At 45.4% G+C, this 25,523-nt stretch overlaps 1 protein-coding gene across 3 annotated transcripts; it reads right to left on the bottom strand.

Moving 5' to 3' along the window:
* Positions 1 to 1,221: 1,221 nt before the first annotated feature.
* Positions 1,222 to 25,257, bottom strand: LOC115111212 (ATPase MORC2A-like). 3 transcript variants are annotated; one of them, XM_065011618.1, is made up of 27 exons: positions 25,157 to 25,257; positions 22,572 to 22,720; positions 18,871 to 18,924; positions 18,546 to 18,580; positions 18,131 to 18,199; positions 17,926 to 18,016; positions 17,629 to 17,737; positions 17,235 to 17,394; positions 17,022 to 17,133; positions 16,756 to 16,881; positions 16,542 to 16,621; positions 16,345 to 16,427; positions 16,164 to 16,249; positions 15,942 to 16,082; positions 15,684 to 15,838; positions 8,953 to 9,081; positions 8,736 to 8,841; positions 8,439 to 8,658; positions 8,019 to 8,285; positions 7,487 to 7,717; positions 7,009 to 7,152; positions 5,853 to 5,910; positions 5,605 to 5,743; positions 4,872 to 5,045; positions 4,666 to 4,759; positions 2,741 to 2,929; positions 1,222 to 2,632 (listed from the first exon to the last, which is right to left on the bottom strand). In XM_065011618.1, exons 2-27 carry the CDS (start codon positions 22,637 to 22,639, stop codon positions 2,564 to 2,566), a joined length of 3,189 nt encoding a protein of 1,062 aa, XP_064867690.1. In that variant the 5' UTR covers positions 22,640 to 22,720; positions 25,157 to 25,257; the 3' UTR covers positions 1,222 to 2,563. The 3 variants fall into 3 exon arrangements, with proteins under 3 accessions (XP_064867690.1, XP_064867689.1, XP_064867691.1); XM_065011617.1 differs by lacking the exon at positions 25,157 to 25,257 and adding an exon at positions 24,475 to 24,626; XM_065011619.1 differs by lacking the exons at positions 1,222 to 2,632; positions 2,741 to 2,929; positions 4,666 to 4,759; positions 25,157 to 25,257 and adding an exon at positions 24,475 to 24,628 and having other exon boundaries at positions 4,898 to 4,987.
* Between the last annotated feature and the right edge of the window lie 266 nt (positions 25,258 to 25,523).

Here is a 25,523-nt window from a genome sequence, read left to right as displayed (position 1 = left end):
GAGAGAGAGAGAGAGAGAAGGCTAGGGTGTGAGAGAGAGAGAGAGAGAGAGGAGGCTAGGGTGTGAGAGAGAGAGAGAGGAGGCTAGGGTGTGTGAGAGAGAGAGAGAGAGGAGGCTAGGGTGTGTGTGAGAGAGAGAGAGAGATAGGAGGCTAGGGTGTGTGAGAGAGAGAGAGAGAGGAGGCTAGGGTGTGTGAGAGAGAGAGAGAGGAGGCTAGGGTGTGTGAGAGAGAGAGAGAGAGAGGAGGCTAGGGTGTGTGAGAGAGAGAGAGAGAGAGAGGAGGCTAGGGTGTGTGAGAGAGAGAGAGAGGAGGCTAGGGTGTGAGAGAGAGAGTGAGAGGAGGCTAGGGTGTGAGAGAGAGAGTGAGAGGAGGCTAGGGTGTGAGAGAGAGAGAGGAGGCTAGGGTGTGAGAGAGAGAGGAGGCTAGGGTGTGAGAGAGAGAGGAGGCTAGGGTGTGAGAGAGAGGGGAGGCTAGGGTGTGAGAGAGAGGGGAGGCTAGGGTGTGAGAGAGGGGAGGCTAGGGTGTGAGAGAGGGGGGAGGCTAGGGGTGTGAGAGAGGGGAGGCTAGGGTGTGAGAGAGGGGGAGGCTAGGGTGTGGAGAGAGGGGGAGGCTAGGGTGGGAGAGAGGGGGAGGCTAGGGTGGGAGAGAGGGGGAGGCTAGGGTGGGAGAGAGGGGGAGGCTAGGGTGGGAGAGAGGGGGAGGCTAGGGTGGGAGAGAGGGGAGGCTAGGGTGGGGAGAGAGAGGAGGCTAGGGTGGGAGAGAGGGAGGCTAGGGTGGGAGAGAGAGAGGAGGCTAGGGTGGGAGAGAGAGAGGAGGCTAGGGTGGGAGAGAGAGGAGGCTAGGGTGGGAGAGAGAGGAGGCTAGGGTGGGAGAGAGAGGAGGCTAGGGTGGGAGAGAGAAGAGGCTAGGGTGGGAGAGAGGAGGCTAGGGTGGGAGAGAGAGGAGGCTAGGGTGGGAGAGAGAGGAGGCTAGGGTGGGAGAGGAGGCTAGGGGGAGAGAGGAGGCTAGGGTGGGGAGAGAGGAGGCTAGGGTGGGAGAGAGGAGGCTAGGGTGGGAGAGAGGAGGCTAGGGGTGGGAGAGAGGAGGCTAGGGTGGAGAGAGAGGAGGCTAGGGTGGGAGAGAGAGGAGGCTAGGGTGGGAGGAGAGAGAGGCTAGGGTGGGAGAGAGAGGAGGCTAGGGTGGGGAGAGAGAGGGAGAGAGAGGAGGCTAGGGTGGGAGAGAGAGAGGAGGCTAGGGTGGGGGAGAGAGAGGAGGCTAGGGTGGGAGAGAGAGGAGGCTAGGGGGTGGGAGAGGGAGGAGGCTAGGGTGGGAGAGAGAGGAGGCTAGGGTGGGAGAGAGAAGAGGCTAGGGTGGGAGAGAGAGGAGGCTAGGGTGGGAGAGAGAGGAGGCTAGGGTGGGAGAGAGAGGAGGCTAGGGTGGGAGAGGAGGCTAGGGTGGGAGAGAGGAGGCTAGGGTGGGGAGAGAGGAGGCTAGGGTGGGAGAGAGGAGGCTAGGGTGGGAGAGAGGAGGCTAGGGTGGGAGAGAGGAGGCTAGGGTGGGAGAGAGAGGAGGCTAGGGTGGGAGAGAGAGAAGGCTAGGGTGGGAGAGAGAGAAGGCTAGGGTGGGAGAGAGAGAGAAGGCTAGGGTGGGAGAGAGGGGCTAGAGGGGAGAGAAAGGCTAGAGGGGAGAGAGAGGCTGGGGGGGAGAGGTGGTTGAAAGCAGCTAGGCAACACTGATTCGTTTTTTCAACACTGGGTTAAACATAACGCTTTAACACAGGGTAGAAAAGGCTTGACCATCTGATGGCAACTAACATAAAATCTGGCACTCAACGGGACTGGATTTGCATCGGACTGTGACTGGTGGTAAAGGGGTTATGGGTCAGGACGCTATTATGGGCTTATGATTCATGTAATTTCTCTCCACCTGATCACAGATCAATATGGAGAATACATATGAATCTTAACGGTTCCATAGTTTAGGTTACCATCAGACCCTCTTCTGAAATCACAGAATCGCCTGTCATCTACACCACAGGAACTTTGATCGGAGACGCTTGGTGCCGTACTTGGACTGGCGTGCGTATGTATGTATGTATGCGTGTACACGGCACATGATCAGAACATAGCAACAAGAGCAGAATCTGATCCTCACCTACAGATTGAGAAGAGTTCAGTTCGGCAGTCAATCAGGACTGGTTGGTGTAACCTACAGTAGCTTAACAGAGCTTGTAAATAACATAATAGATTGTTGATATAAAAGGACTAAAAAGAGATGTCCGTTACGTGCTATTCTCAGAATGGACCATCCAAAACCAGAGCATGCTAATGTTAAATAAACAACAGACAGAGAAACAGAAAACCATACTGCAGTTTTATAAAAACAAACTTGGGGACCAAACGGCAACAGCAGTAGGTCAGGCAGCAGCTGCCTCTCCTCTCCATCTGCAGAGCGGGGCGGGCACGAGGGAGGGTTATGGGTAAAGGGCGTCTGTAGAGGAGCTACAGAGCTACAGTACTTTGGGAAGTACAGACGGACCAATGTTCTGAGAGCAAGACAGGGTTCCGAGAGCCTGTCTCCTCACTAGTCCCCCTTGGTCAGCAGGTCTTCTATGTAGGCATCCAGTTCGTCATCAGTGTTTATGTCAATGTCCTGCAGGAGGAAAGGAGCGACATTCCTTTTCAGTTTGTCTGTGTGTGTGAGTGCATGTGGGTTATCGCATCTTCTCCGTAGCTAAGCTTCGATTTTGGTGCGTCTTACCTCCTGTACTTTCTGCAGCAGTTGTACAATGTTGGTTCGTAGTTTCTGTAGCTTCTCGTCTGCCTCCCTGAGTTTGGTCTCAGCGCTGGTACTCTTCTCCTCCACAGCTTTGGCTCTGGCGTCAGCTCTGCTCTGGTATGAGTTACACAGAGACTGGAGACCCAGCTCATACTGCTGGAAATACTCCTTCTGCAGACACATGCATAGATATAGATCATATTGATATATACACTACCGTTCAAAAGTTTGGGGTCACTTAGAAGTGTTTTGTTTGTTTGTTAAATGCAAAAAGACAGTCCATTAAAATAACATAAAATTGATTAGAAATGCAGTGTAGAAATTGTTAATGTTGTAAATGCCTATTGTAGCTGGAAACGGCAGGTTGTTTATGGCCCATTATCAGCAACCATCACTCCTGTGTTCCAATGGCACGTTGTGTTAGCTAATCCAAGTTTATCATTTTAAAAGGCTAATTGATCATTAGAAAACCCTTTTGCAATTATGTTAGCGCAGCTGAAAACTGTTGTTCTGATTAAAGAAGCAATAAAAATGCCCTTCTGTAGACTAGTTGAGTATCTGGAACATCAGCATTTGTGGGTTCAATTACAGGCTCAAAATGGCCAGAAACAAATAACTTTCTTCTGAAACTCATGTCTATTCTTGTTCTGAGAAATGAAGGCTATTCCATGCGAGAAATTGCCAAGAAACTGAAGATCTCATACAACGCTGTGTACTACTCCCTTCAAAGAACAGTGCAAACTGGCTCTAACCAGAATATAAAGAGGAATGGGAGGCCCCGGTGCACAACTGAGCAAGAGGACAAGTACATTAGAGTGCCTAGTTTGAGAAACAGACGCCTCACAAGTCCTCAACTGACAGCTTCATTAAATAGTACCCACAAAACACCAGTCTCAACGCCAACAGTGAAGAGGCGACTCCGGTATGCTGGCCTTCTAGGCAGCGTTGCAAAGAAAAGGCCATATCTCAGACTGGCCAACAAAAATAAAAGATTAAGATGGGGAAAAAGAACACAGACACTGGACAGAGAAACTCTGCCAAGAAGGCCATCCTCCCAGAGTCGCCTCTTCACTGTTGACTTTGAGACTGTTGTTTTGTTGGTACTATTTAATGAAGCTGTCAGTTGAGGACTTGTGAGACGTCTGCTTCTCAAACTAGAAACTAATGTACTTGTCCTCTTGCTCAGTTGTGCACCGGGGCCTCCAACTCTTTGTATTCTGGTTAGAGCCAGTTTGCTCTGTTCTGTGAAGGAAGTAGTACACAGCGTGGTACAAGATCTTCAGTTTCTCGCATGAAACGGCCTTCATTTCTCAGAACAAGAATAGACTAACGCGTTTCAGAAGAAAGTTATTAGTTTCTGGCCATTTTGAGCCTGTATTTGAACCCACAAATGCGGATGCTCCAGATACTCAACTAGTCTAAAGGCCAGTTTTATTGCTTCTTTAAACAGCACGACAGCTTTCAGCTGTGCTAACATACTTGCAAAAGGGTTTTCTAATGATCAATTAGCCTTTTAAAATGATAAACTTGGATTAGTTAACACAACGTGCCATTGGAACAAAGGAGTGATGGTTGCTGATAATGGGCCTCTGTACGCCTATGTAGATATTCCATTAAAAATCAGCCGTTTCCAGCTACAATAGTCATTTACAACATTAACAATGTCTACACTGCATTTCTGATCAATTTGATGTTATTTTAAATTGACTTTTTTTTTGCATTTAAAAAATAGAAAAAAATACATTTCTAAGTGACCACAAACTTTTGAACGGTAGTGTATATATACACACATGCATACGATTTTGCTATGGTATGATTTACAATGATATGACTGCAGCAGACTCCAGGGCAGGTCTCTAGAAGACATGTGTTAAAGTTAGAGGTTAGGAATTAAAGGTCAGTCTCACCATAGGGAAGGCCACTAGCTCTTCTGCGGTCATGCTGTTGACATCGTCCTTCGGGATCCGGAAATCAGGAGGGAAGAAATAACGCAGCAGCGTCCTAAAGAGAACACACAAAATTAGAGTTGTGACATCCACATTCCATTCTCCCTCTGAAAAAAAAGGCAATTGGAGGCCAAAAACCAACAAGAGTATCAGGTAGTCATGGTTACCTCATCATGTTGACCAGATTGTCAGTCACCTCTCGACTGGTTCCTGGTTGGGTGGTGTCAGGTTCCATGGGGGCGGGCCCCTTTTCAGTCCCCTCCCCTTGCTGTGTGTCAGGGGTCTGGGAGAGGGGAGAGGGGGGTCGCATCAACCTCACCTCCTCACTGCCTTTGAAAACCCTAATAACAACAACCATAAATTATACCAACAACCTCACCTCCTCACTGCCCTTAACCACCAAAATAACAGCACCCCAAAACTCCTGAGAACACTAACGTATCAAAACATTTGGAAATTAAATAGAAACTGGCACATCATTGGCCACTGGTACAGCATAGTGATGTGGGGAATCTATACAGTTCCATATTGCAATATTATTTTTTTGACAATACTATACTGATATTTTACTCCAAGTACCGATTTAAATAAATAGAATAGCTATAACTCATTCTCTATGTTTAAAAAAAAATTGTGCGCCAACAGGTTCAGCACTTATTTGCCTGACTGATCAAAACTTGTTTTCTCATGCCCCCTCTTGTCTCTCTGCAGCAGACATAGTTCGCAATGTAATAAAATTGCAGTATTAAATCACAATACATATTAAACCGTGAGAATCGCAATACATATTGTATCGGCACCTAAGTATTGTGATAATATCGTATTGTGAGGTCCCTAGCAATTCCCAGCCCCATAAACGTAAGACAACAAAGCACAAAGACGGTGAGTTGGTGAGCCTACCATCGGTCCTTGGGGGTGGATCTGGGTACGTAGTCAAACTTCACCTTCCAGCGAACGCTCTGCTTGCTGGTTTCTACAGCAACCACTTTGCCTGTGAACCATTCCTTATTCACACGTACCTCCACCAACATACCCTTATCTACAGGAGACAACACAGAGGAATTGTGAAGCTTTGTCCTGTCTATGTCATTGCTAATAGGAAATCTTCTCAGCAAATCAACGATCATCAAGAACGTAATAAAAATCACCTTTCTGAGCATTCTTCGGTTCATTCTCTGGGTGCTCGTCCTCTGCGCTGCCTGTCACCTAAAAACATTACACACAGAAAACACACTGATCAAATTGTCTAGTAGTAAGTGTGTGTGAAGAAATACAAGAGTGGTGTGTTATTGAGAAAAGAGAGCAGGAGAGAAAGAAGAAGCAGGAGAGCAGAATATAAGCAACTATACATAGAAATGTTAAGAGACAGATAGGATCCAACACAAAGGTTCCCAGGTTTGCTTGTCAGTATTCCCACACCTCACACTAGACTACTGCAACACAGTTTCCCCTGCCATAAACCCTCACATTGGTGCCACAACAGAGAGATGTGCAGATACATTGAAAAAACATGCAATTTTTGGATATTGATTAGAGATTGCCATGGATGCACACAAACTCCAAAATATTAGTTCAGATTATTTGGCTTGCAATATGTGATCTATAGGTCGAGAGCTTCGAAAGCTGTTTATTCAATTCTGGGATTTGAATAGTGACAATATTTGGTGAGAATCCCAATTTGGGGTGCAAAATCAATTCTAGCTCTTAAAGGGGCAGTAGCCTACATTAGCATGATTTAATCTGCAGTTATTCTTCTGCCATTTATTCTGTTACCAATAATACATCAATGTTAATAATATCTTCAGATTACAATGACGTCTCTTAACTAAATGCAATCTATTAGCTTCCAAAATTTAAATAGATATATCTAGCTGTAATATAACACATTCTGATGGAATGGCTTGTCCTGCACTTCGTAAAAAACCCACAGTGCATTGAGTGAATGTTGGAAAAAGATCTTGGTTCCTTTCTAATCATAGCAATGTGAATGTAGAGAGGAAAAATAAGTGAAGTGGCAAAAGAGTCGAGTCCTCATTCAAAGGCAAGATAAGAGTTTTTTTTGTTTATCTTAACCCCAAAGTTCACTTTAACGAAGACTGAGATCAGTTATTTTAAAGAGGACTATATGCGAAAACACCCTTAAGAGTAGAGTTAGGAGACAGACAGGACCCATTCCATTCAGAGTAGAATTATGAGAGAAGGGGAGGATCTATTCTATTATGATTAGAGTTAGGAGAGAGGGATAGGACAGATAACATTATGAGTGGAGAAGGTGTAGCCTCTTGCGCCGTGGCTGGTGGGTACCTTGGCTCTAGCCCCACCCGAGGGCTTAGGTGGGGCGGGGATGGGTTTGGCTGGTGGTGGTGTTGCAGGGGGCAGCCGTGTTGGTATGGTAGCACTCCTCTTCTCAGGCGGCGGGGGTTTGGTGCTGAGTGGAGGGGTGGGGACCTGTGGGGTCGATGACATCACATGACCTCTGAACTATGGGTCAACCTCTGACCTATGGGTAAACTGGTCTGCTCCATGTGTCAGACTCTTTGTTCTTCCTCCAAAAGAGTTTTCCCCCTCTCCGTACCTAACATCACCTCTCTGTCCTCACTCGTCTTCAGGAAACATCCATCTGTCCTCTTCTTCCAAACATCCCTTCCCCTTTATCTTTCCGTTCCCTCTCCTCTTACACATGCAGTGCTTTCCTGTGTCTGTCTGATACATTGTATACATATATTCTATAGATTGACAGATTGATAGTCTGAGCAGTGAAAATATATATGTGAGAGTGTACCTCCGTCACTTTTCCCCGCTTGAGTGGAGCTTTCTCAACAGTTTTCCCACGATTCCCCACTGCAGCTGCCATCTTGGATTTCTTGGGCTGAGGCTCCTTCTCCTCCTCACTGTCCTCTTCTTCTTCTTCTTCTTCCTCCTCCTCCTCCCTCTCCTCATCTTGCTCCATCACTCTCTTGCGCTGGCTGCTAGCAGGTGTGGTTGCTTTGGCAGGAGACGATTTGGCTTGAATCTGTAGAAACACCATAGATATTACTGATACTGGACCCTAAAATTATTTTGGTATTTGGCAATTAACTCATGGATAGCATTTTTATGTCTCTGCATCCAGTATGAAGGAAGTTAGAGGTAGTTTTGCGAGCAAATGCTAACATTTACAAACATTTCTAAAAACCTGTTTTCAATAGTGCAATGACGAAGTCTACATCAGACTCTGGGTAAGTAGATAAATGGCTTAATTGCCAAAGTCTCACACTATCCTTTTAACATAACCGTAATATATTTGATAAAGGACAACACACAAACATACTCACCCGTGAGCTGCGGCTTGGAGGGGTGGGTTTGGTGGGGATTTTGGCTGGGGCTTTGGGGGCGGGCTTAGCTGGAGGGGGTGATTGCTTCGCTGCAGCTCTGGCTCTAGATTGGTCGACTCTGGAGGCTGGGGCAGCAGGCCGGGTGGTCGGTCGAGGGGAATTGGTGAGTTTGCGGTTGGGGGCTGGCGGCTGGCTGGGGGCGTTCTTGAGGAGGGCGGGGAGAGGGGGGGAGCGAGGGCGTGAAACACGCTCTGAAGACCTGGTTGCCTAGGAGACAGAGAGAACATGAAACATTATATTCAGATATCAGGAGACAGTATGTGTTATTGTGTAAAACCAGTAGAGGGTAAGTATGTCTGTATACATGTAGTGTATGTTTACCTGTAGATGGGGAGTATTTGTGACTGTGTGTGCGTGTACCTGGGAAGAACTGTCATTCATGGGTCTCATGCTGACGTCCAGAGGCAACTTCTTCACATCTGCTGCTGATTTGATGGTGCTGGTTTTCTGCAGAGCCTCTAGTTTCTCCTGCTGCTGTCTGATCTTCTCTGTCAGTTCTTTCTGTTTGTCCTCTGCTGTCTGTCTGTCCTTCTTCAGAACTCCACATGGAAGGTTCTGTTTCTGCTCCGCTGCATCACACCTACAACACACACACACAACATTTGAGATATACTGTATGTGGTGTTCCTGCAGGTGTGTGTGTGTGTGTGTGTTTACCTGTCCTGAGTGCTGTCAGGGTTCATCAGACACACCCAGCTGTCCGGGTAACGTTTATCCACCGCATCCATCTGGAATGGCAGAGTCCTCCACTTCAGACATTTATCTACAGAGAGAGAGGGATAGAAAGACAACTCTGAGCTTGTCTATTTATTTATTTGTGTGTGTGTGTGTGACTTGACACACTTTAAAGTGTCTCTGTATGTGTACAACTCACCACACTGTATGGTGAGGGGTATCTCCATGGCGCGGCGTCTCTTGTATCTCTGCTCAGCCGAGGGGAGTGAGGACCAGCTGGCCGACAGGTACCCAAATTCATCCCAGAACTTCACTATGCCCTTCTGAGCTAAAAGTGGGAAAAGCAGAAACATGCTAGACATATGGACTAAGGCTGTTGCAGTAGCTATACAACCATGTATAACTATGCACATTAACAGTAGTGTGTCTAACTAGAGCTATACACAGATTTAATAGTTACATTATTTTGCTACCGTTGATATGTATATTTAGCCTACTAAACATAAACAACCTGCCTGCATTCATTCATTGTTGTCCCCTCATGTTGCACCCTAGACAGGGTGCACAAGGGGGATGGGCATGGTAGACAGAGCGAGGGCGAGGGGCATGGTAGACAGGGCGAGGGGGCGGGGCATGGTAGACAGGGCGAGGGGGCGGGACATGGCAGACAGGGCGAGGGGCATGGTAGACAGGGCGAGGGGCATGGTAGACAGAGCGAGGGCGAGGGGCATGGTAGACAGAGCGAGGGCGAGGGGCATGGTAAACAGGGCGAGGGGCATGGTAGACAGGGCGAGGTGGCGGGGCATGGCAGACAGCGTACACTTGGGTAGGGAATTAACTGTATTCCTTTAAGAAGTTTTTGATATTCTTTCAATGCTTTAGCTTACAATGTTAGTTGTATACTGTAAAAAAGTGGAGAATGTCAACTTTAACGCTAGAATTTCTAATTTAATGTAACCCTGAAGCTATATATTTTTTTATTTTTTATTTAACTAGGTAAGTCAGTTAAGAACAAAATCTTAATTTACAATGACGGCCTACCAAAAGGCCTCCTGCTGGGACGGGAATAAAATAAAATGAATTATGAAAATATAGGACAAAATACACATCACGACAAGAGACACCATAACACAACATAAAGAGACCTAAGACAACAACAACAGCATGGGAGCAAAACATGGCAGCAGCAGCATAAAACATGATACAAACATTACTGGGCACAGACAACAGCACAAAGGACAAGATGGTAGAGACAACAATACATCACGCGAAGCAGCCACAACTGCCAGTAAGAGTGTCCATGATTGAGTCTTTGAATGAAGAGATTGAGATAAAAAGGTCCAGTTTAAGTGTTTTTTGCAGCTCCTTCCAGTCGCTAGCTGCAGCGAACTGAAAAGAGGAGTGACCCAGGGATATGTGTGCTTTGGGGACCTGGCAGAACAGGTGTTGTATATGGAGGATGAGGGGGAGTGAGGCCTAAGAGGGTTTTTATAAATAAGCGACGTGTATACAGAGATGACCAGTTTACAGAGTGCAGTGATGTGTGCTATAAGGAGCATTGGTGGCAAAACTGATGGCCGAATGGTAAAGAACATTTAGCCGCTCTAGAGCACCCTTACCTGCCGATCTATAAATTACATCTACATAATCTAGCATGGGTAGGACGGTCATCTGAATCAGGGTTAGTTTGGCAGCTGGGGTGAAAGACGAGCAATTACGATAGATGAAGCCAAGCCTAGATGCAACCTTAGCCTGCAGCTTTGATATGTGCTGAGAGAAGGGCAGTGTACCGTCTAGTCATACTCCCAAGTACTTGTATGAGGTGAATACCTCAAGCTCTAAACCCTCAGGAGGTAGTAATCACACCGGTGGGGAGAGGGGCATTCTTCTTACCAGTCCACATAACCTTGTTCTGAACACCTCCAAAACAAAAGGTAAAGGGCAGAGAAAGCTTGTTGGACATTAAGAAAGCTTTGTTTTAGAGTGTTTAACACAAAATCTGGGGACGGGCCAGCTGAGTATAAGAGTGTATCATCTGCATATAAATAGATGAGAGCTTCCTACTACTTGAGCTATGTTGTTGATCCGAACGTGGGGCCTAGGATCGAGCCTTGGGGTACTCCCTTGGTGACAGGCAGTGGCTGAGACAGCAGATGTTCTGACTTTATACACTGTACTCTTTTACAGAGGTAGTTAGCAAACCAGGCCAAAGAGCCCTCCGAGACACCCATACTCCTTAGCTGGCCCACAAAAATTGAATGGTCTACCGTATCAAAAGCTTTAGCCAAGTCAATAAAAATAGCAGCACAACATTGCTTAGAATCAAGGGAAATTGTGACATGATTTAGGACCTTTAAGGTTGCAGTGACACATCCATAACCTGAGCAGAAACCAGATTGCATACCCGAGAATACTGTAGACATCAACAAAGCCAGTCAGTTGATTATTGACAAGTTTTGCAAAACACTTTTGATAAGCAGGGCAAAATAGAAATGGGCCTATAACAGTTAGGATCAGCTTGATCTCCACCTTTAAATAAAGGATGCACCGTGGCTACCTTCCAAGCAATGGGAACCTCCCCCGGAGGAGAGACAGGTTAAAAAGGTCAGAGATGGGCTTGGCAAAGATAGGGGCAGCAACCTTAAAAAAGGGTCTCCTCTAAACCATCTGACCCAGCTGTGTTTTAGGGGTCAAATTTAAGGAGCTCCTTTAGCACCTCGGACTCAGTGACTGCCTGAAGGGAGAAATTTTGTAGCAGGGCAGGGGAGAAAGAGGGAGGAGCGTCAGGGATAGTCACATTAGAAGGGGCGGGAGATGAGGAAATCTTGAATGGGCAAGGAGGCATGTAAGAGTCAAATAGGAATCCTGACTTAATAAAGTGGTGATTAAAGGGCTCAGCCATGTGCTCCTTGTCAGTAACAACCACATCATCAACTTTAAAGGACATGGGCAGCTGTGAGGAGGAGGGTTTATTCTCCAGACCTTTAACTGTTTTCCAGAACTTCTTGGGGTTAGACCCACAGAGAGAAAACTGCCCCTTAAAATAACTAACTTTGGCCTTCCGGATAGCCGGAGTGCACTTATTTCTAATTTGCCTGAACGAGAGCCAGTCAGCATGAGTTTGCGCGTGCCGAGCGATTTGCAAAATGTAATTCTTGAGCTGGAGTAACTCTGCCACATCACGGTCGAATCAGGGGCCGAACCGGTTTTAAATTCTTATTTTCTTTATGAGTACGTATTTGTTAACGATACCCCTAAAAATATCTAAAAGGGCAGGTCCAAGAGACTTCGTCAGAGGGTATTAAGTTGATTCTACACCAATTTATAGAGGACAGGTCATGAAGGAAATCTGCTCGTTTCACTGAGCAGCCATTATGAACACAGGTTGTACAACAGTGATCACTAAGGTCATTACAGAAAACACCAGACTGATAACCATCAGGATTATTTGTAAGGATAACATTGAGGAGAGTAGCCTTTTCTGGGTGTTTGGAGTCATATACCACCCTGCATACCACTGCTGGCTTGCTTGTAAAGCTAAGCAGGGTTGGTCCTGGTCAGTCCCTGGATGGGAGACCAGATGCTACTGGCAGTGGTGTTGGAGGGCGAGTAGGAGGCACTCTTTCCTCTGGTCTAAAAAAATATCCCAATACCCCAGGGCAGTGATTGGGGACACTGCCCTGTGTAGGGTGCCGTCTTTCGGATGGGACGCTAAACGGGTGTCCTGACTGAGGTCATTAAAGATCCCATGGCACTTATCGCAAGAGTAGGGGTGTTAACCCCGGTGTCCTGGCTACATTCCCAATCTGGCCCTCAAACCATCACGATCACCTAATAATCCCCAGTTTACAATTGGCTCATTCACCCCCCTCTCCCCTGTAACTATTCCCCAGGTCGTTGCTGTTAATGAGAACATGTTCTCAGTTAACTTACCTGGTAAAAATAACGGATACATTTAAAAAAAAAAAATCAAATATAATATGGTAATAATCTGAGGAAGAGTATCACCACCTGGTACGGCAACTGCTCCGCCCTCAACCGTAAGGCTCTCCAGAGGGTAGTGAGTAGTGGACACCTACACCACCCGATGTTACAGGAAGGCCATAAAGATCATCAAGGACATCAACCACCCGAGCCACTGCCTGTTCACCCCGCTATCATCCAGAAGGCGAGGTCAGTACAGGTGCATCAAAGCTGGGACCGAGAGACTGAAAAACAGCTTCTATCTCAAGGCCATCAGACTGTTAAACAGCCTGCCAACACGCATTGTAGCATTGTTTAAAGTGGCTAGTGATATATTTTACATCATTTCCCATCAATTCCCATTATTAAAGTGGCTGGAGTTGAGTCAGCGTGTTGGCAGCAGCCACTCAATGTTAGTGGTGGCTGTTTAACAGTCTGATGGCCTTGAGATAGAAGCTGTTTTTCAGTCTCTCTGTCCCAGCTTTGATGCACCTGTACTGACCTCGCCTTCTGGATGATAGCGGGGTGAACAGGCAGTGGCTCGGGTGGTTGTTGTCCTTGATGATCTTTATGGCCTTCCTGTGACATCGGGTGGTGTAGGTGTCCTGGAGGGCAGGTAGTTTGCCCACAGTGATGCGTTGTGCAGACCTCACTACCCTCTGGAGAGCCTTACGGTTGTGGGCGGAGCAGTTGCCGTACCAGGCGGTGATACAGCCCGACAGGATGCTCTCGATTGTGCATCTGTAGAAGTTTGTGAGTGCTTTTGGTGACAAGTCAAATTTCTTCAGCCTCCTGAGGTTGAAGAGGCGCTGCTGCGCCTTCTTCACGATGCTGTCTGTGTGGGTGGACCAATTCAGTTTCTGTGATGTGTACGCCGAGGAACTTAAAACTTACTACCCTCTCCACTACTGTTCCATCGATGTGGATAGGGGGGTGTTCCCTCTGCTGTTTCCTGAAGTCCACAATCATCTCCTTAGTTTTTTCACAATCACCTCCTCCCTGTAGGCCGTCTCGTCGTTGTTGGTAATCAAGCCTACCACTGTTGTGTCGTCCGCAAACTTGATGATTGAGTTGGAGGCGTGCGTGGCCACGCAGTCGTGGGTGAACAGGGAGTACAGGAGAGGGCTCAGAACGCACCCTTGTGGGGCCCCAGTGTTGAGGATCAGCGGGGTGGAGATGTTGTTGCCTACCCTCACCACCTGGGGGCGGCCCGTCAGGAAGTCCAGTACCCAGTTGCACAGGACGGGCGGTAGTCGTTTAGCTCAGTTACCTTAGCTTTCTTGGGAACAGGAACAATGGTGGCCCTCTTGAAGCATGTGGGAACAGCAGACTGGGATAGGGATTGATTGAATATGTCCGTAAACACACCAGCTAGCTGGTCTGCGCATGCTCTGAGGGCGCGGCTGGGGATGCCGTCTGGGCCTGCAGCCTTGCGAGGGTTGACACGTTTAAATGTTTTCCTCACGTCGGCTGCAGTGAAGGAGAGTCCTCATGTTTTAGTTGCGGGCCGTGTCAGTGGCACTGTATTGTCCTCAAAGCGGGCAAGAAAGTTATTTAGTCTGCCTGGGAGCAAGACATTTCTTTTTGTAATCCGTGATTGACTGTAGACCCTGCCACATACCTCTTGTGTCTGAGCCGTTGAATTGAGATTCTACTTTGTCTCTATACTGACGCTTAGCTTGTTTGATTGCCTTGCGGAGGGAAGTTACACTGTTTGTATTCGGTCAAGTTTCCGGTCACCTTGCCCTGATTAAAAGCAGTGGTTCGCGCTTTCAGTTTCACGCGAATGCTGCCATCAATCCACGGTTTCTGGTTTGGGAATGTTTTAATCGTTGCTATGGGACCGACATCTTCAACGCACGTTCTAATGAACTCGATCACCGAATCAGCGTATTCGTCAATGTTGTTGTCTGACGCAATACGAAACATATCCCAGTCCACGTGATGGAAGCAGTCTTGGAGCGTGGAATCAGATTGGTCGGACCAGCGTTGAACAGACCTCAGCGCGGGAGCTTCTTGTTTTAGTTTCTGTCTGTAGGCAGGGATCAACAAAATGGAGTCGTGGTCAGCTTTTCCGAAAGGAGAGCGGGGCAGGGCCTTATATGCGTCGCGGAAGTTGGAATAGCAATGATCCAAGGTTTTTCCAGCCCTGGTTGTGCAATCGATATGCTGATAAAATTTAGGGAGTCTTGTTTTCAGATTAGCCTTGTTAAAATCCCCAGCTACAATGAATGCAGCCTCCGGTTATATGGATTCCAGTTTGCAAAGAGTCAAATAACCCATCAGAGCCATCGATGGGTCTGCTTGGGGGGGAATATAATACGGCTGTGATTATAATCAAAGAGAATTCCCTTGGTAGATAATGCGGTCGACATTTGATTGTGAGGAATTCTAAATCAGGTGAACAGAAGGACTTGAGTTCCTGTATGTTGTTGTGGCCACACCACGTCACGTTAACCATGAAGCATACGCCCCCGCCCCTCTTCTTACCAGAAATATGTTTGTTTCTGTCGGCGCGATGCGTGGAGAAACCAACTGGCTGCACCGACTCCAGTGAGCCATGTTTCCGGGAAGCAAAGAACGTTACAGTCTCTGATGTCCCTCTGGAATGCTACCCTTGCTCGGATTTCATCAACCTTGTTGTCAAGAGACTGGACATTGGCGAGGAGAATGCTAGGGAGTGGTGCACGATGTGCCCGTCTCCGGAGTCTTGACCAGAAGACCGCTTCGTTTCCCCCTTTTACGAAGTCGTTTTTTTGGGTCGCCGGCTGGGATCCATTCCGTTGTCCTGGGTGAAAGGCAGAACACAGGATCCGCTTCGCGAAAGTCATATTCTTGGTCGTACTGATGGTGAGTTGACGCTGCTCTTATGTTCAGTAGTTCTTCTCGACTGTATGTAATGAAACCTAAGATGACCTGGGGTACCAATGTAAGAAATAACACGTACAAAAACATTGTGTGTGTTACCTATGTTGCTGTCCTTCCAGTACTGGGCTAGGTGTTCTCCCATGGCTCTCAGAAGGTGTCTGTATTCTTTAGCGTCCGCAAAGTCCTGCTTGTTGTGAGTGGGCTCCAGAACCAGGTATGGAACATCTACTACCCCCACAACACCTCCACACGCCCTGCACACACACACACTTCATTAGAAAGCATTTCTGGTCGTCTCATTGGCTAGTCAGTGACCAGTAAGAGGACAATCGAAGGGAGTGTATGTGTGTTACTCACATTCCTCCCTCCAGCTGAGGTCCAGTCTTCTCGTACATCTTAATGAGGCGAGAGCAGTTATACACAAACATCCCATCCAGGTCTCTCTGCTCAATGTTCACCCCGAAGATAAAACTCAGTTCCTTAGGCTCCTTCAATGCTCTGGGGGGAGAGGGAGCAGTGTTAACGTTTTATTGTTTGGTTTGACTTTCGTTTGTTTGTAAAGTTAACATTTTGACTGACTTCTGTTTGGACTCCTGAATCATCTTTTTCACTTCCGCCTCCCGTCGAAGCATCATGGACCCATCCTGAGCCTTACGCAACATGACCTGGAGCAGAGAGAAAATAATTTGAATAAGGGAGGAGAGGAGTCAGGCTATTGGGTCAATATATTGCTAATCTTGCCGTGTGTGTTGGTTCTTACCCGTGACTCTTTGGACAGGTCGTCTCCCAGTTTGGCCTCCAGAGACAGACTTTTGCTCTCCGCCTCACGAGCCTTCTCCTCCGCTGGAACACACACACAGAGAGGGGAGCGGGTTCTAAAGGCAGAACTGGTTCTCTGTGTTTGTGTGTCTTATCCATCTTGGCCAGGTGATCTGTGTGTGTGTGTGGGCAACTCACCTATCTTAGCGAGGTGATCAGCCTTTTTTACTTCCTGCTCAGCACGGGTTTTGAATCGAGTCGATGTGTATTTATATACCCTGAGAGACAGACACAGACTTAGCTGAATGGACACAAACAGGATTTAGGATTTTAGTCTCAGTGATGTCTCTAGACAGGAGAGTCTCTGGATGCAGTAGTGTGTGTGTGTATATATATATATATATATATAAACCTGGGTTTGTAGAGGCAGCAGGACAGTCTCTTGGTCCTGACTTTGTGTCCCTGTATGAAAATCCTCATCCTGGGGTCGATGTAGAGGACAGCTGCGTATGCTCGGAACGACCGACGTTCTGGCTTCCTGTATGAGGGGAAGTGATATCATCAACATAAACACACAGTCCTAGGTAGTCTTCAAGTCACACGACACAGATTATATATAATATATATATATATTTTTTTAAACGTCCTTACCCACACACACACAGACCCCATACTTACACTCCCTCTGAAGGAGTCCCAGCCATCAGGATATCCTGGTGGTCTGTCTCTACATCCAGCTCTGGTTCTCTGGTGTCCATCAACTTCAGGTTATAGATGATCACCAGAGTACCTACACACACAGTTCAGATTATAGATTATCACCTCTCTACACACACACACACACACACGCACACACACACGCGCACACACACACACACGCGCGCGTCTCACCGCTGCTGCCCTCCATCTTGTTAAACTGTTCCATCAGCTGCTGTTCGTTTTTAAAAGGAGAGTATTTGTAGATGAGCTCCGTCTCTATGGCGAACTTCTCAGGGTCGCCTGTGATTGGCTGTCTGGTCAGTAGGTCCCAGGTGGGCAGGGGTACGATCACCTGACAAGAGGAGACAAACAGACAACCTTAAAATACATACTGACACACTTCTCAAGAGGTGATGTTATGTGTCGTTTCAAATAGGTGGACATAGTCAATAAAGGCTCTTTCAGTAAATCAGAGTATAACACGACAGCCACAAAATAAAACACAATGTTTTAAGCTACCGGACATATCATCAGTGTGTCTGCTGGATGGGAGAGTGCCTGCTGCAGCTGACCCCTGATCCCTTACCTCGTCAAGCCCCTCCTCCTCGTGGAACGTTCTAGACAGGAACAGGCAGGACAGAGTGTTGTCCTTCTTAGTGAACAGAACAAAGTCTTTCCCAATACGCATGGAGCCCCTAGAGAGAAACACACACACAAACGATGTGGCTCACTTGGTGAGAGCGTGGCGCTAGCAACCCTAAGGTTGCATGTTCGATTACGGCGAGGACCACATACAACCACTATAAATGTATGAACTAAATGTATGTATGAAAGTGTCTGCAAAGGGGTATATATTATGTGTGAGGGGATTAAAGAGTCTTACGATTTGAGACCATTTCCATACTGGCCGATGTGAGTAGAATCTGGTGTACGCTTAGTGGACTTCCCAAATTGGATCACATGGGTCGCCTCGTCTGAGAGATAGGAGGGAAATATAACCATCATATATGGAATTTCTTATAGCTCATATATAGACTTGTGGATCAACTTAATTACTACTTTAGTCATTTCATTTGAATGGAACTCACTGGGGTCCATTCCTGTGCCGTCGTCTAAGAAACATAGCATGTAGCCTCCACGCAAATCTGGTCTCTTCTCTGTTGGCCACGAGGGGAAGAGAGGTTAGACACACGTTACAACAGGAGGTGGATGAGATAGAAAGCCACACACAGGTTAGATACAAGAGGGGAAAAGAAAGCATAACACACATAACTACTACTGAAATAGATGGCTTTTTCAATGGCTGAAACTAAGCTTTCTAAAAACCTAACTAGTCAAATTCTGGGTGTAGCTTATAATTATAAATCAGTAGTCCGGTAACCATTGGCACTGTAGGTATTCTAAATTATTGATAGGCAGTGTGATCTGTATAGTAGTGTCAGAGGGGTGAGACACAAATCTATGTACTGGTGTATGTGAAGCAATATGTATGTGTGTGTGTACCTGTGTAGATGTCAATCCGGGTGGCATTTGCATCCCTGTAGGAGATGATTGGCAGGTGACAGACCAATCAGAAGGCAGATAAACCAGTGTGGTTAGATGCGGTTCCAATTAGAATGATTTTACCTTTTATTTCAGAATACAGAGAATACTAACAAATACATTTCCCACTGGTTTAATCCTGAATCAGTTCAGTATAGTTTTGCTGCCATTGTGATTTACTAACACTTATGCATGATGTCCCACATAGATACAAACATTTTGGATGGGTAGAGATAGAAGAACAAAGAATTGTGAGTAAGAACAGAGAGAAGTGCATTGTTGGTACCTGGAGTTGTCCACCAGCTCAGCCAGAGCTCCAAACAGGAACTCATGTGTCGTTCTGGAAACAAACATCCAACCAATCAACCTACAGTTCTGGTCCTTAAAACAAGTTACATTTCTAAAACACTTTGCTGAGGTAAGGAGTGTGTGCCAGCGAGCACAATTTCATGTCAGTGTAAACATCAGTGCGTTCAATGTGGGTGGGGGTTGGGCCCTGTGCAATCATCAGGCCAGGGTTGGGTAACAATGGGAGTTGTGGGGTGTGGCCGACCCATTGGTGAAAGTTGACAGCTGGGGTAATGGGGCAGAATGGAACCTGGTGTAGATTTTAGGTGGGACACCATGTGATACTGGAGTCAACCAGCCCTAGCTAGTTGAATACAGTGGGGCAAAAAAGTATTTAGTCAGCCACCAATTGTGCAAGTTCTCCCACTTAAAAAGCGGGGAGATGCCTGTAATTTTCATCATAGGTACACTTCAACTATGACAGACAAAATGAGAAAAAAAATCCAGAAAATCACATTGTAGGATTTTTTATGAATTTATTTGAAAATGTATGGGTTAGGTCAGAGCCAGGGGTAAGGCGGCATTTTGAAAACGTGTCATTGACTTTGATACTCTGACTGGTTTGAAATGATCCAATCGCCGATGACTTTGTTTTGTACAACACCCCCCATTTTGAGATTACCAAAAACGACTTCAATGATGGCAGTGTCAGACTGAAGTATATAGTGAACATAGAGCAGTGAAAGAATTCAGTAGGTGTCACCAGGCAATGTGTAGCAGAGGTGTTCTGGTGAACTAAGTAACCTTGCTTGAGACCTGAACACGCATGCTAGCTCCCAGAAAGAATGCCAAGGCTTTGGCACTGTGGGCCAACATGGTCGATCCAGGTTTGAATGCAGTTTGTATCCCTTTTCCTCTTTAGCTGTTCCATTCATTCATCTCAGTAAAGGTAACACATTATCCTTTCCATTTGTTGTTTGAAAGGAAATACCACAGGAGAGGGTGGCGTGCTTTAATTATTAACTTCAGGCAGCAGGTATAAGAGGCTTAGGAAGCTAATAGTTTTAACCTTATTTTTAGAATACCTTGTTATACCTGTTATGATCTCTATCCTCTCCAAACGTGAGAACATAAAAATGCCCCTGTGGGGATAGTATTCCTTGCTCTGGCAACCCATGAACGTGGCGTTATTTACATGTGGCCAGAGTTCAACAGCACTCCGCATGAAGAAGTACAGTATGTGTGTGTGCAAAGGTGTTACAATTCTCACGTTGGCTGCATCATCATCAAGCATCACGCAGTTGGTCTCTGGTGATTTCATGAGTGCTACATAGTCGGGCTGTGCTTAGACTCATATCCAATATTATTAATTAATGCCCATTTTATGTAAACAGGGCTTTATGTGTTGAAGCACCCAGGTGAAATATATTCACGTCTTAAGGAGAGAGCATTGATCTACAAGTTGCATCAGCTATTTATGGTGTGCTATTTGATGGCTTTAGTCTCTCTCCTCTTGGCCTTAGTCCAAAGTGCATTGCTCCTATCCATAAATGACTTATGCCATTGGCCTTCTCTGAGCCCTTCGCGGTCAAACAGTAGTTGTTTATATAGTGTTTTCAGGGAGATAGCAAAGGTTCAGACACCCTGGACAGCTGTCATGTATCAGCTGGATCCATCAATGACTTGGTTATGTGGGCATCATTAGCAGCCATTGTCACATTTTTACTACACCGCGTTTTGCTCATGAAGGTCTTTCAACCGTACAATGCAGCAATATATTTTGCAGTGAAGAGGCATTTTAGCATAACCATTCCTTTTTATGTAGTCTATTCAACCATCTTGTCAGATTTTTAAAAGGCACAATTTTAGTCCCTCATGTTGTTGACTGTCAGCGTCCAAGGAATGCAATGTCCTGCTCTATAGTGTGGCCAGTCTGTAAATCACTCTCTCACTTGCCAGCCACAATAACATTCCTCTCCTCTACAATGTCCACATTGGAAAAACTTGAGTAATACTTTCATGTGTCTTTTGTAATTTGTGACCTCCATGTGATGTGTGTAGCTGTGAGATATATATATATATATAGTGGGGCAAAAAAGTATTTAGTCAGCCACCAATTGTGCAAGTTCTCCCACTTAAAAAGATGAGAGGCCTGTAATTTTCATCATAGGTACACTTCAACAATGACAGACAAAATTAGGGAAAAAAATCCAGAAAATCACATTGTAGGATTTTTTATGAATTTATTTGCAAATTATGGTGGAAAATAAGTATTTGGTCAATAACAAAAGTTTCTCTCAATACTTTCTTGTATACCCATTGTTGGCAATGACAGAGGTCAAGCGTTTTCTGTAAGTCTTCACAAGGTTTTCACACACTGTTGCTGGTATTTTGGCCCATTCCTCCATGCAGATCTCCTCTAGAGCAGTGATGTTTTGGGGCTGTTGCTGGGCAACACGGACTTTCAACTCCCTCCAAAGATTTTCTATGGGGTTGAGATCTGGAGACTGGCTAAGCCACTCCAGGACCTTGAAATGCTTCTTACGAAGCCACTCCTTCGTTGCCCGGGCGGTGTGTTTGGGATCATTGTCATGCTGAAAGACCCAGCCACGTTTCATCTTCAATGCCCTTGCTGATGGAAGGAGGTTTTCACTCAAAATCTCACGATACATGGCCCCATTCATTCTTTCCTTTACACGGATCAGTCGTCCTGGTCCCTTTCCAGAAAAACAGCCCAAAGCATGATGTTTCCACCCCCATGCTTCACAGTAGGTATGGTGTTCTTTGGATGCAACTCAGCATTCTTTGTACTCCAAACACGACGAGTTGAGTTTTTACCAAAAAGTTATATTTTGGTTTCATCTGACCATATGACATTCTCCCAATCTTCTTCTGGATCATCCAGCAAACTTCAGACGGGCCTGGACATGTACTGGCTTAAGCAGGGGAACACGTCTGGCACTGCAGGATTTGAGTCCCTGGCGGCGTAGTGTGTTACTGATGGTAGGCTTTGTTACTTTGGTCCCAGCTCTCTGCAGGTCATTCACTAGGTCCCCCCGTGTGGTTCTGGGATTTTTGCTCACCGTTCTTGTGATCATTTTGACCCCACGGGGCGAGATCTTGCATGGAGCCCCAGATCGAGGGAGATTATCAGTGGTCTTGTATGTCTTCCATTTCCTAATAATTGCTCCCACAGTTGATTTCTTCAAAGCAAGCTGCTTACCTATTGCAGATTCAGTCTTCCCAGCCTGGTGCAGGTCTACAATTTTGTTTCTGGTGTCCTTTGACAGCTATTTGGTCTTGGCCATAGTGGAGTTTGGAGTGTGACTGTTTGAGGTTGTGGACAGGTGTCTTTTATACTGATAACAAGTTCAAACAGGTGCCATTAATACAGGTAACGAGTGTAGGACAGAGGAACCTCTTAAAGAAGAAGTTACAGATCTGTGAGAGCCAGAAATCTTGCTTGTTTGTAGGTGACCAAATACTTATTTTCCACCATAATTTGCAAATAAATTCATTAAAAAGCATACAATGTGATTTTCTGGATTTTCCCCCCTCATTGTCTGTCATAGTTGAAGTATACCTATGATGAAAATTAGATGCCTCTCTCATCTTTTTAAGTGGGAGAACTTGCACAATTGGTGGCTGACTAAATACTTTTTTGCCCCACTGTATATATTTACCACAGATGGTACTTACGAGTTGGTGTGCAGATACTCAAAGGTGAGCTGAGCCCTGTTCAGGGTGCTGTAGTTAGAATAGGCCATCGCCACTCGTTAAAAGCTACTTCCTGGTCTTCTTTCTGACTTCCTCTCAGTCCGGTGTGGCTTTTCAAGAGCTTCATGCACCTACAGAGTCACAGCAGCAGTCAGCTCCACTGGTCAAATGTATGCATAGTGTCAAGGATATTATGAATGTGTGAAATAACCACAGCCTGGAATATAATGAGCTTTCATAAAGATCAAAGGGCAATTCCACAGTAACGCAATTACGCGGATAATGTTTTTCACTTTTAAATGTATGACAAACCAAAAAACATTGATTTCAAATAACCATACAACCCTATGCACAATAACTACTTTGTGCACAGTAAAAGTAGTCCTTTGAAATCAATGGTTTGTGTTTGGTATACTATACATCTTAAAGTTAATCCGAGTGTCAGCGTAATTCCATTACAATGGGATTTCCTAGAACAAATACCACCGGAGGAAAAGCCTCTAGATATCTGATACCTCATCTGAAATAGATACTTCATCATTAATCAAATGGCCACCAGACTATTACATTGAAACCCCCCCACCATATGTTTTGTACACTGCTGCTACTAATCGCTGTTTATTATCTATGCAGTCACTTCACCCCTACCTACATGTACAAATTACCTCAACTAACCTGTACCACCGCACACTAACTTGGTACCGGTACCCCCTGTATATAGCCTCGTTATTGTGTTACTTTTTACTTTAGTTATTTGGTAAATATTTACTTAACTCTTCTTGAACTGCACTGTTGGTTAAGGGCTTTGTAAGTAAGCATTTCACGTTAAGGTCTACACTTGTACTCAGTGCATGTGACAAAAAAAGTTTGATTTGATCAGAGGGAATAAGTCCAGTTGAAAAGTATGCCTGTTCAAACTTGGAAATAAGTCCTGTGGTGGTTGGCAACCCCTGTCAATTCATGACTGGATTTGAGTGCTTTTTCTAGAGGCAAAGAGGTGGTATTGCGATCACAGTCTATCACACAAACAAGCCCCCACTCTCTCTGCTCCTGTCCTGTTTAGAGCTTGCCAGCTTGTAGTCCTAAAAAAACAGAAACGAGTTCGTTCAGCCATTCCTTATGTGGAAAATTAATGGGGAAAGAACCGAGTTTTGGGATAAACGTCCAAAATAAAGGTATGACGTTACAGGCTTAGATCGTATACGGTTTGTTCTATGAGATAATATCATTCAGTTAACATGACCTTTATGAATGATGAAACCTTTGTGCTTTTTCTGATTACATAAGTGCTTCTTCAAAATTCACAAAAATGTTTACAAAAATATATATAAATTGTTAGTTGATTAAGATCTCATAGATCAAAACGTAAAATATCTCCTAAGCCTTCGTTTGCCACAGACCTTATTTTGGGCGTTTATCAAAAAAACGTACAAAAACTCCATTCATTTTCCCATAGGCTTTGTCCAACGAACCAAGGCGGAGCTATTGCCAAGAAAAAGATGCCATTACTAATTTCTCTCTATAGACCACGCGCCAGGTAACACTCCACTTTCAAACTGGCCCGCCGAGAAGAGAACACTCACGTGGGAGGCCTGTTAATGCTGTTTATCTGGATCATTCCATAAGACTCATCTAGGCTAAATCTTGACGTTATTTTTATTATCGAGTATGGATGAGTAAAGAGACGAGGATATTGTCCAGTTGCAATGTCCAGTCACGCTTTAACAAATGGTTAGTCTACTGACCAAGTTAACTAGCAACCTATATTGGCTCTCACACCCACCATTTCTGGTAGCTACCCTCCCTATGTAACGTTAGCTAGCTAGTTAGTTAGTAAACACTTGTAAAGAGCACATTAGCATGTATATTTATCTAATATGCAAACCGTTTAGAGCGCCAGCAGCTTCAAATTGACTTTAGGTCCGTGTAAAACATCCGTCGAAGCGATAACTACGTTACATTTCTGAAACCAACTCTACAGGCCGCGAAAACCTCATCCTTTCTCCCCTCCCTCACAGTACTGCGCATAGAGGAGAGGAAGGTCCGAAAGGTACGCCCGCCTCTGCCGTTCATCTGAACACCAATAGAAACACGTCATTTATTTACATTACTGTAATTTGTCAATCCTCATGTCACGTAAATGATCAGGAAGTAGAACGTCTCGATTCAAGAAATAAGCAAATATAATAACGATATTCAAAGACCGACGTCATGTAATCAATATGTTTTAATGTGAGCATTTTGCCTGTTAAAGTTTTGTTTATTATTATTGTAATATGCATAATGAAGCCCAGCACACGCTAGTGATGAAAGCCGTTAATTACTCATTTCCCTAAGTATCTCTGTCTTCTCAAACTCAGCCTAGACTAGCTCTAAAGTTTAACTCTATTAGCCAAAACTAAACGGTTATCTTTGTTTTGGACATGCAGTTCGACTTTGCTCTATTATCCCCATGGTAAGTTTGTTTAATTAGCAACGTTAGTCGCCTGCTAACTGCTAGTTAGTTGACGGTTTATACACCAGTAAAGAATACCCAATAGGTTTTTGCTTATGGAACAGGTTTTTACCTTATTTCCAGAATATTCCGTTTGAATCCTTTTGCTTGTTCATTTAGGACCTAGATTTAGCTGTGTGTGTTGTTGGTTACTACTTGACAGCCATGTTGAATGTCAAATTCTGAAATGGCTGCCAGTGTCTCCTTGTTTTATGCAAGTTAGTTGACCCATGCATGCTTGTACTTTAATTTAGGTGAGTACTACACCCATATCTGCACAACTGTCTATTTTAAGTAGGCTACTAGGATAGTTAAGCTACTGGAAAATGTAAATGGTCAACTCCCCAACACTTCATTCCAACCTTCCTTGATTGTAGGGGGAATTCAGACCTGAGTCACTCGCACTAAAATGCACTTTTCTCCCCACTGTACACTGACAT

The sequence above is a fragment of the Oncorhynchus nerka genome, linkage group LG27 (genome assembly GCF_034236695.1).
Source record: "Oncorhynchus nerka isolate Pitt River linkage group LG27, Oner_Uvic_2.0, whole genome shotgun sequence".
Lineage (NCBI taxonomy): Eukaryota > Metazoa > Chordata > Actinopteri > Salmoniformes > Salmonidae > Oncorhynchus > Oncorhynchus nerka.
The sequence above is the reverse complement of the archived record's forward strand: the minus strand, read 5'-3'. Positions and strand labels throughout refer to the sequence as shown.

What these genes read in the sequence shown, in the direction of transcription:
- LOC115111212 (XM_065011618.1), bottom strand. Translation starts at nt 22,639, where the DNA reads ATGGCCTATTCTAACTACAGCACCCTGAACAGGGCTCAGCTCACCTTT. An exon ending in CAAGATGGAGGGCAGCAGCG is followed by an intron (nt 17,134 to 17,234) that starts GTGAGACGCGCG and finishes CTGTGTGTGTAG; the next exon opens with GTACTCTGGTGATCATCTAT. An exon ending in AGCGGGGAAAAGTGACGGAG is followed by an intron (nt 7,153 to 7,486) that starts GTACACTCTCAC and finishes TCGACCCCACAG; the next exon opens with GTCCCCACCCCTCCACTCAG.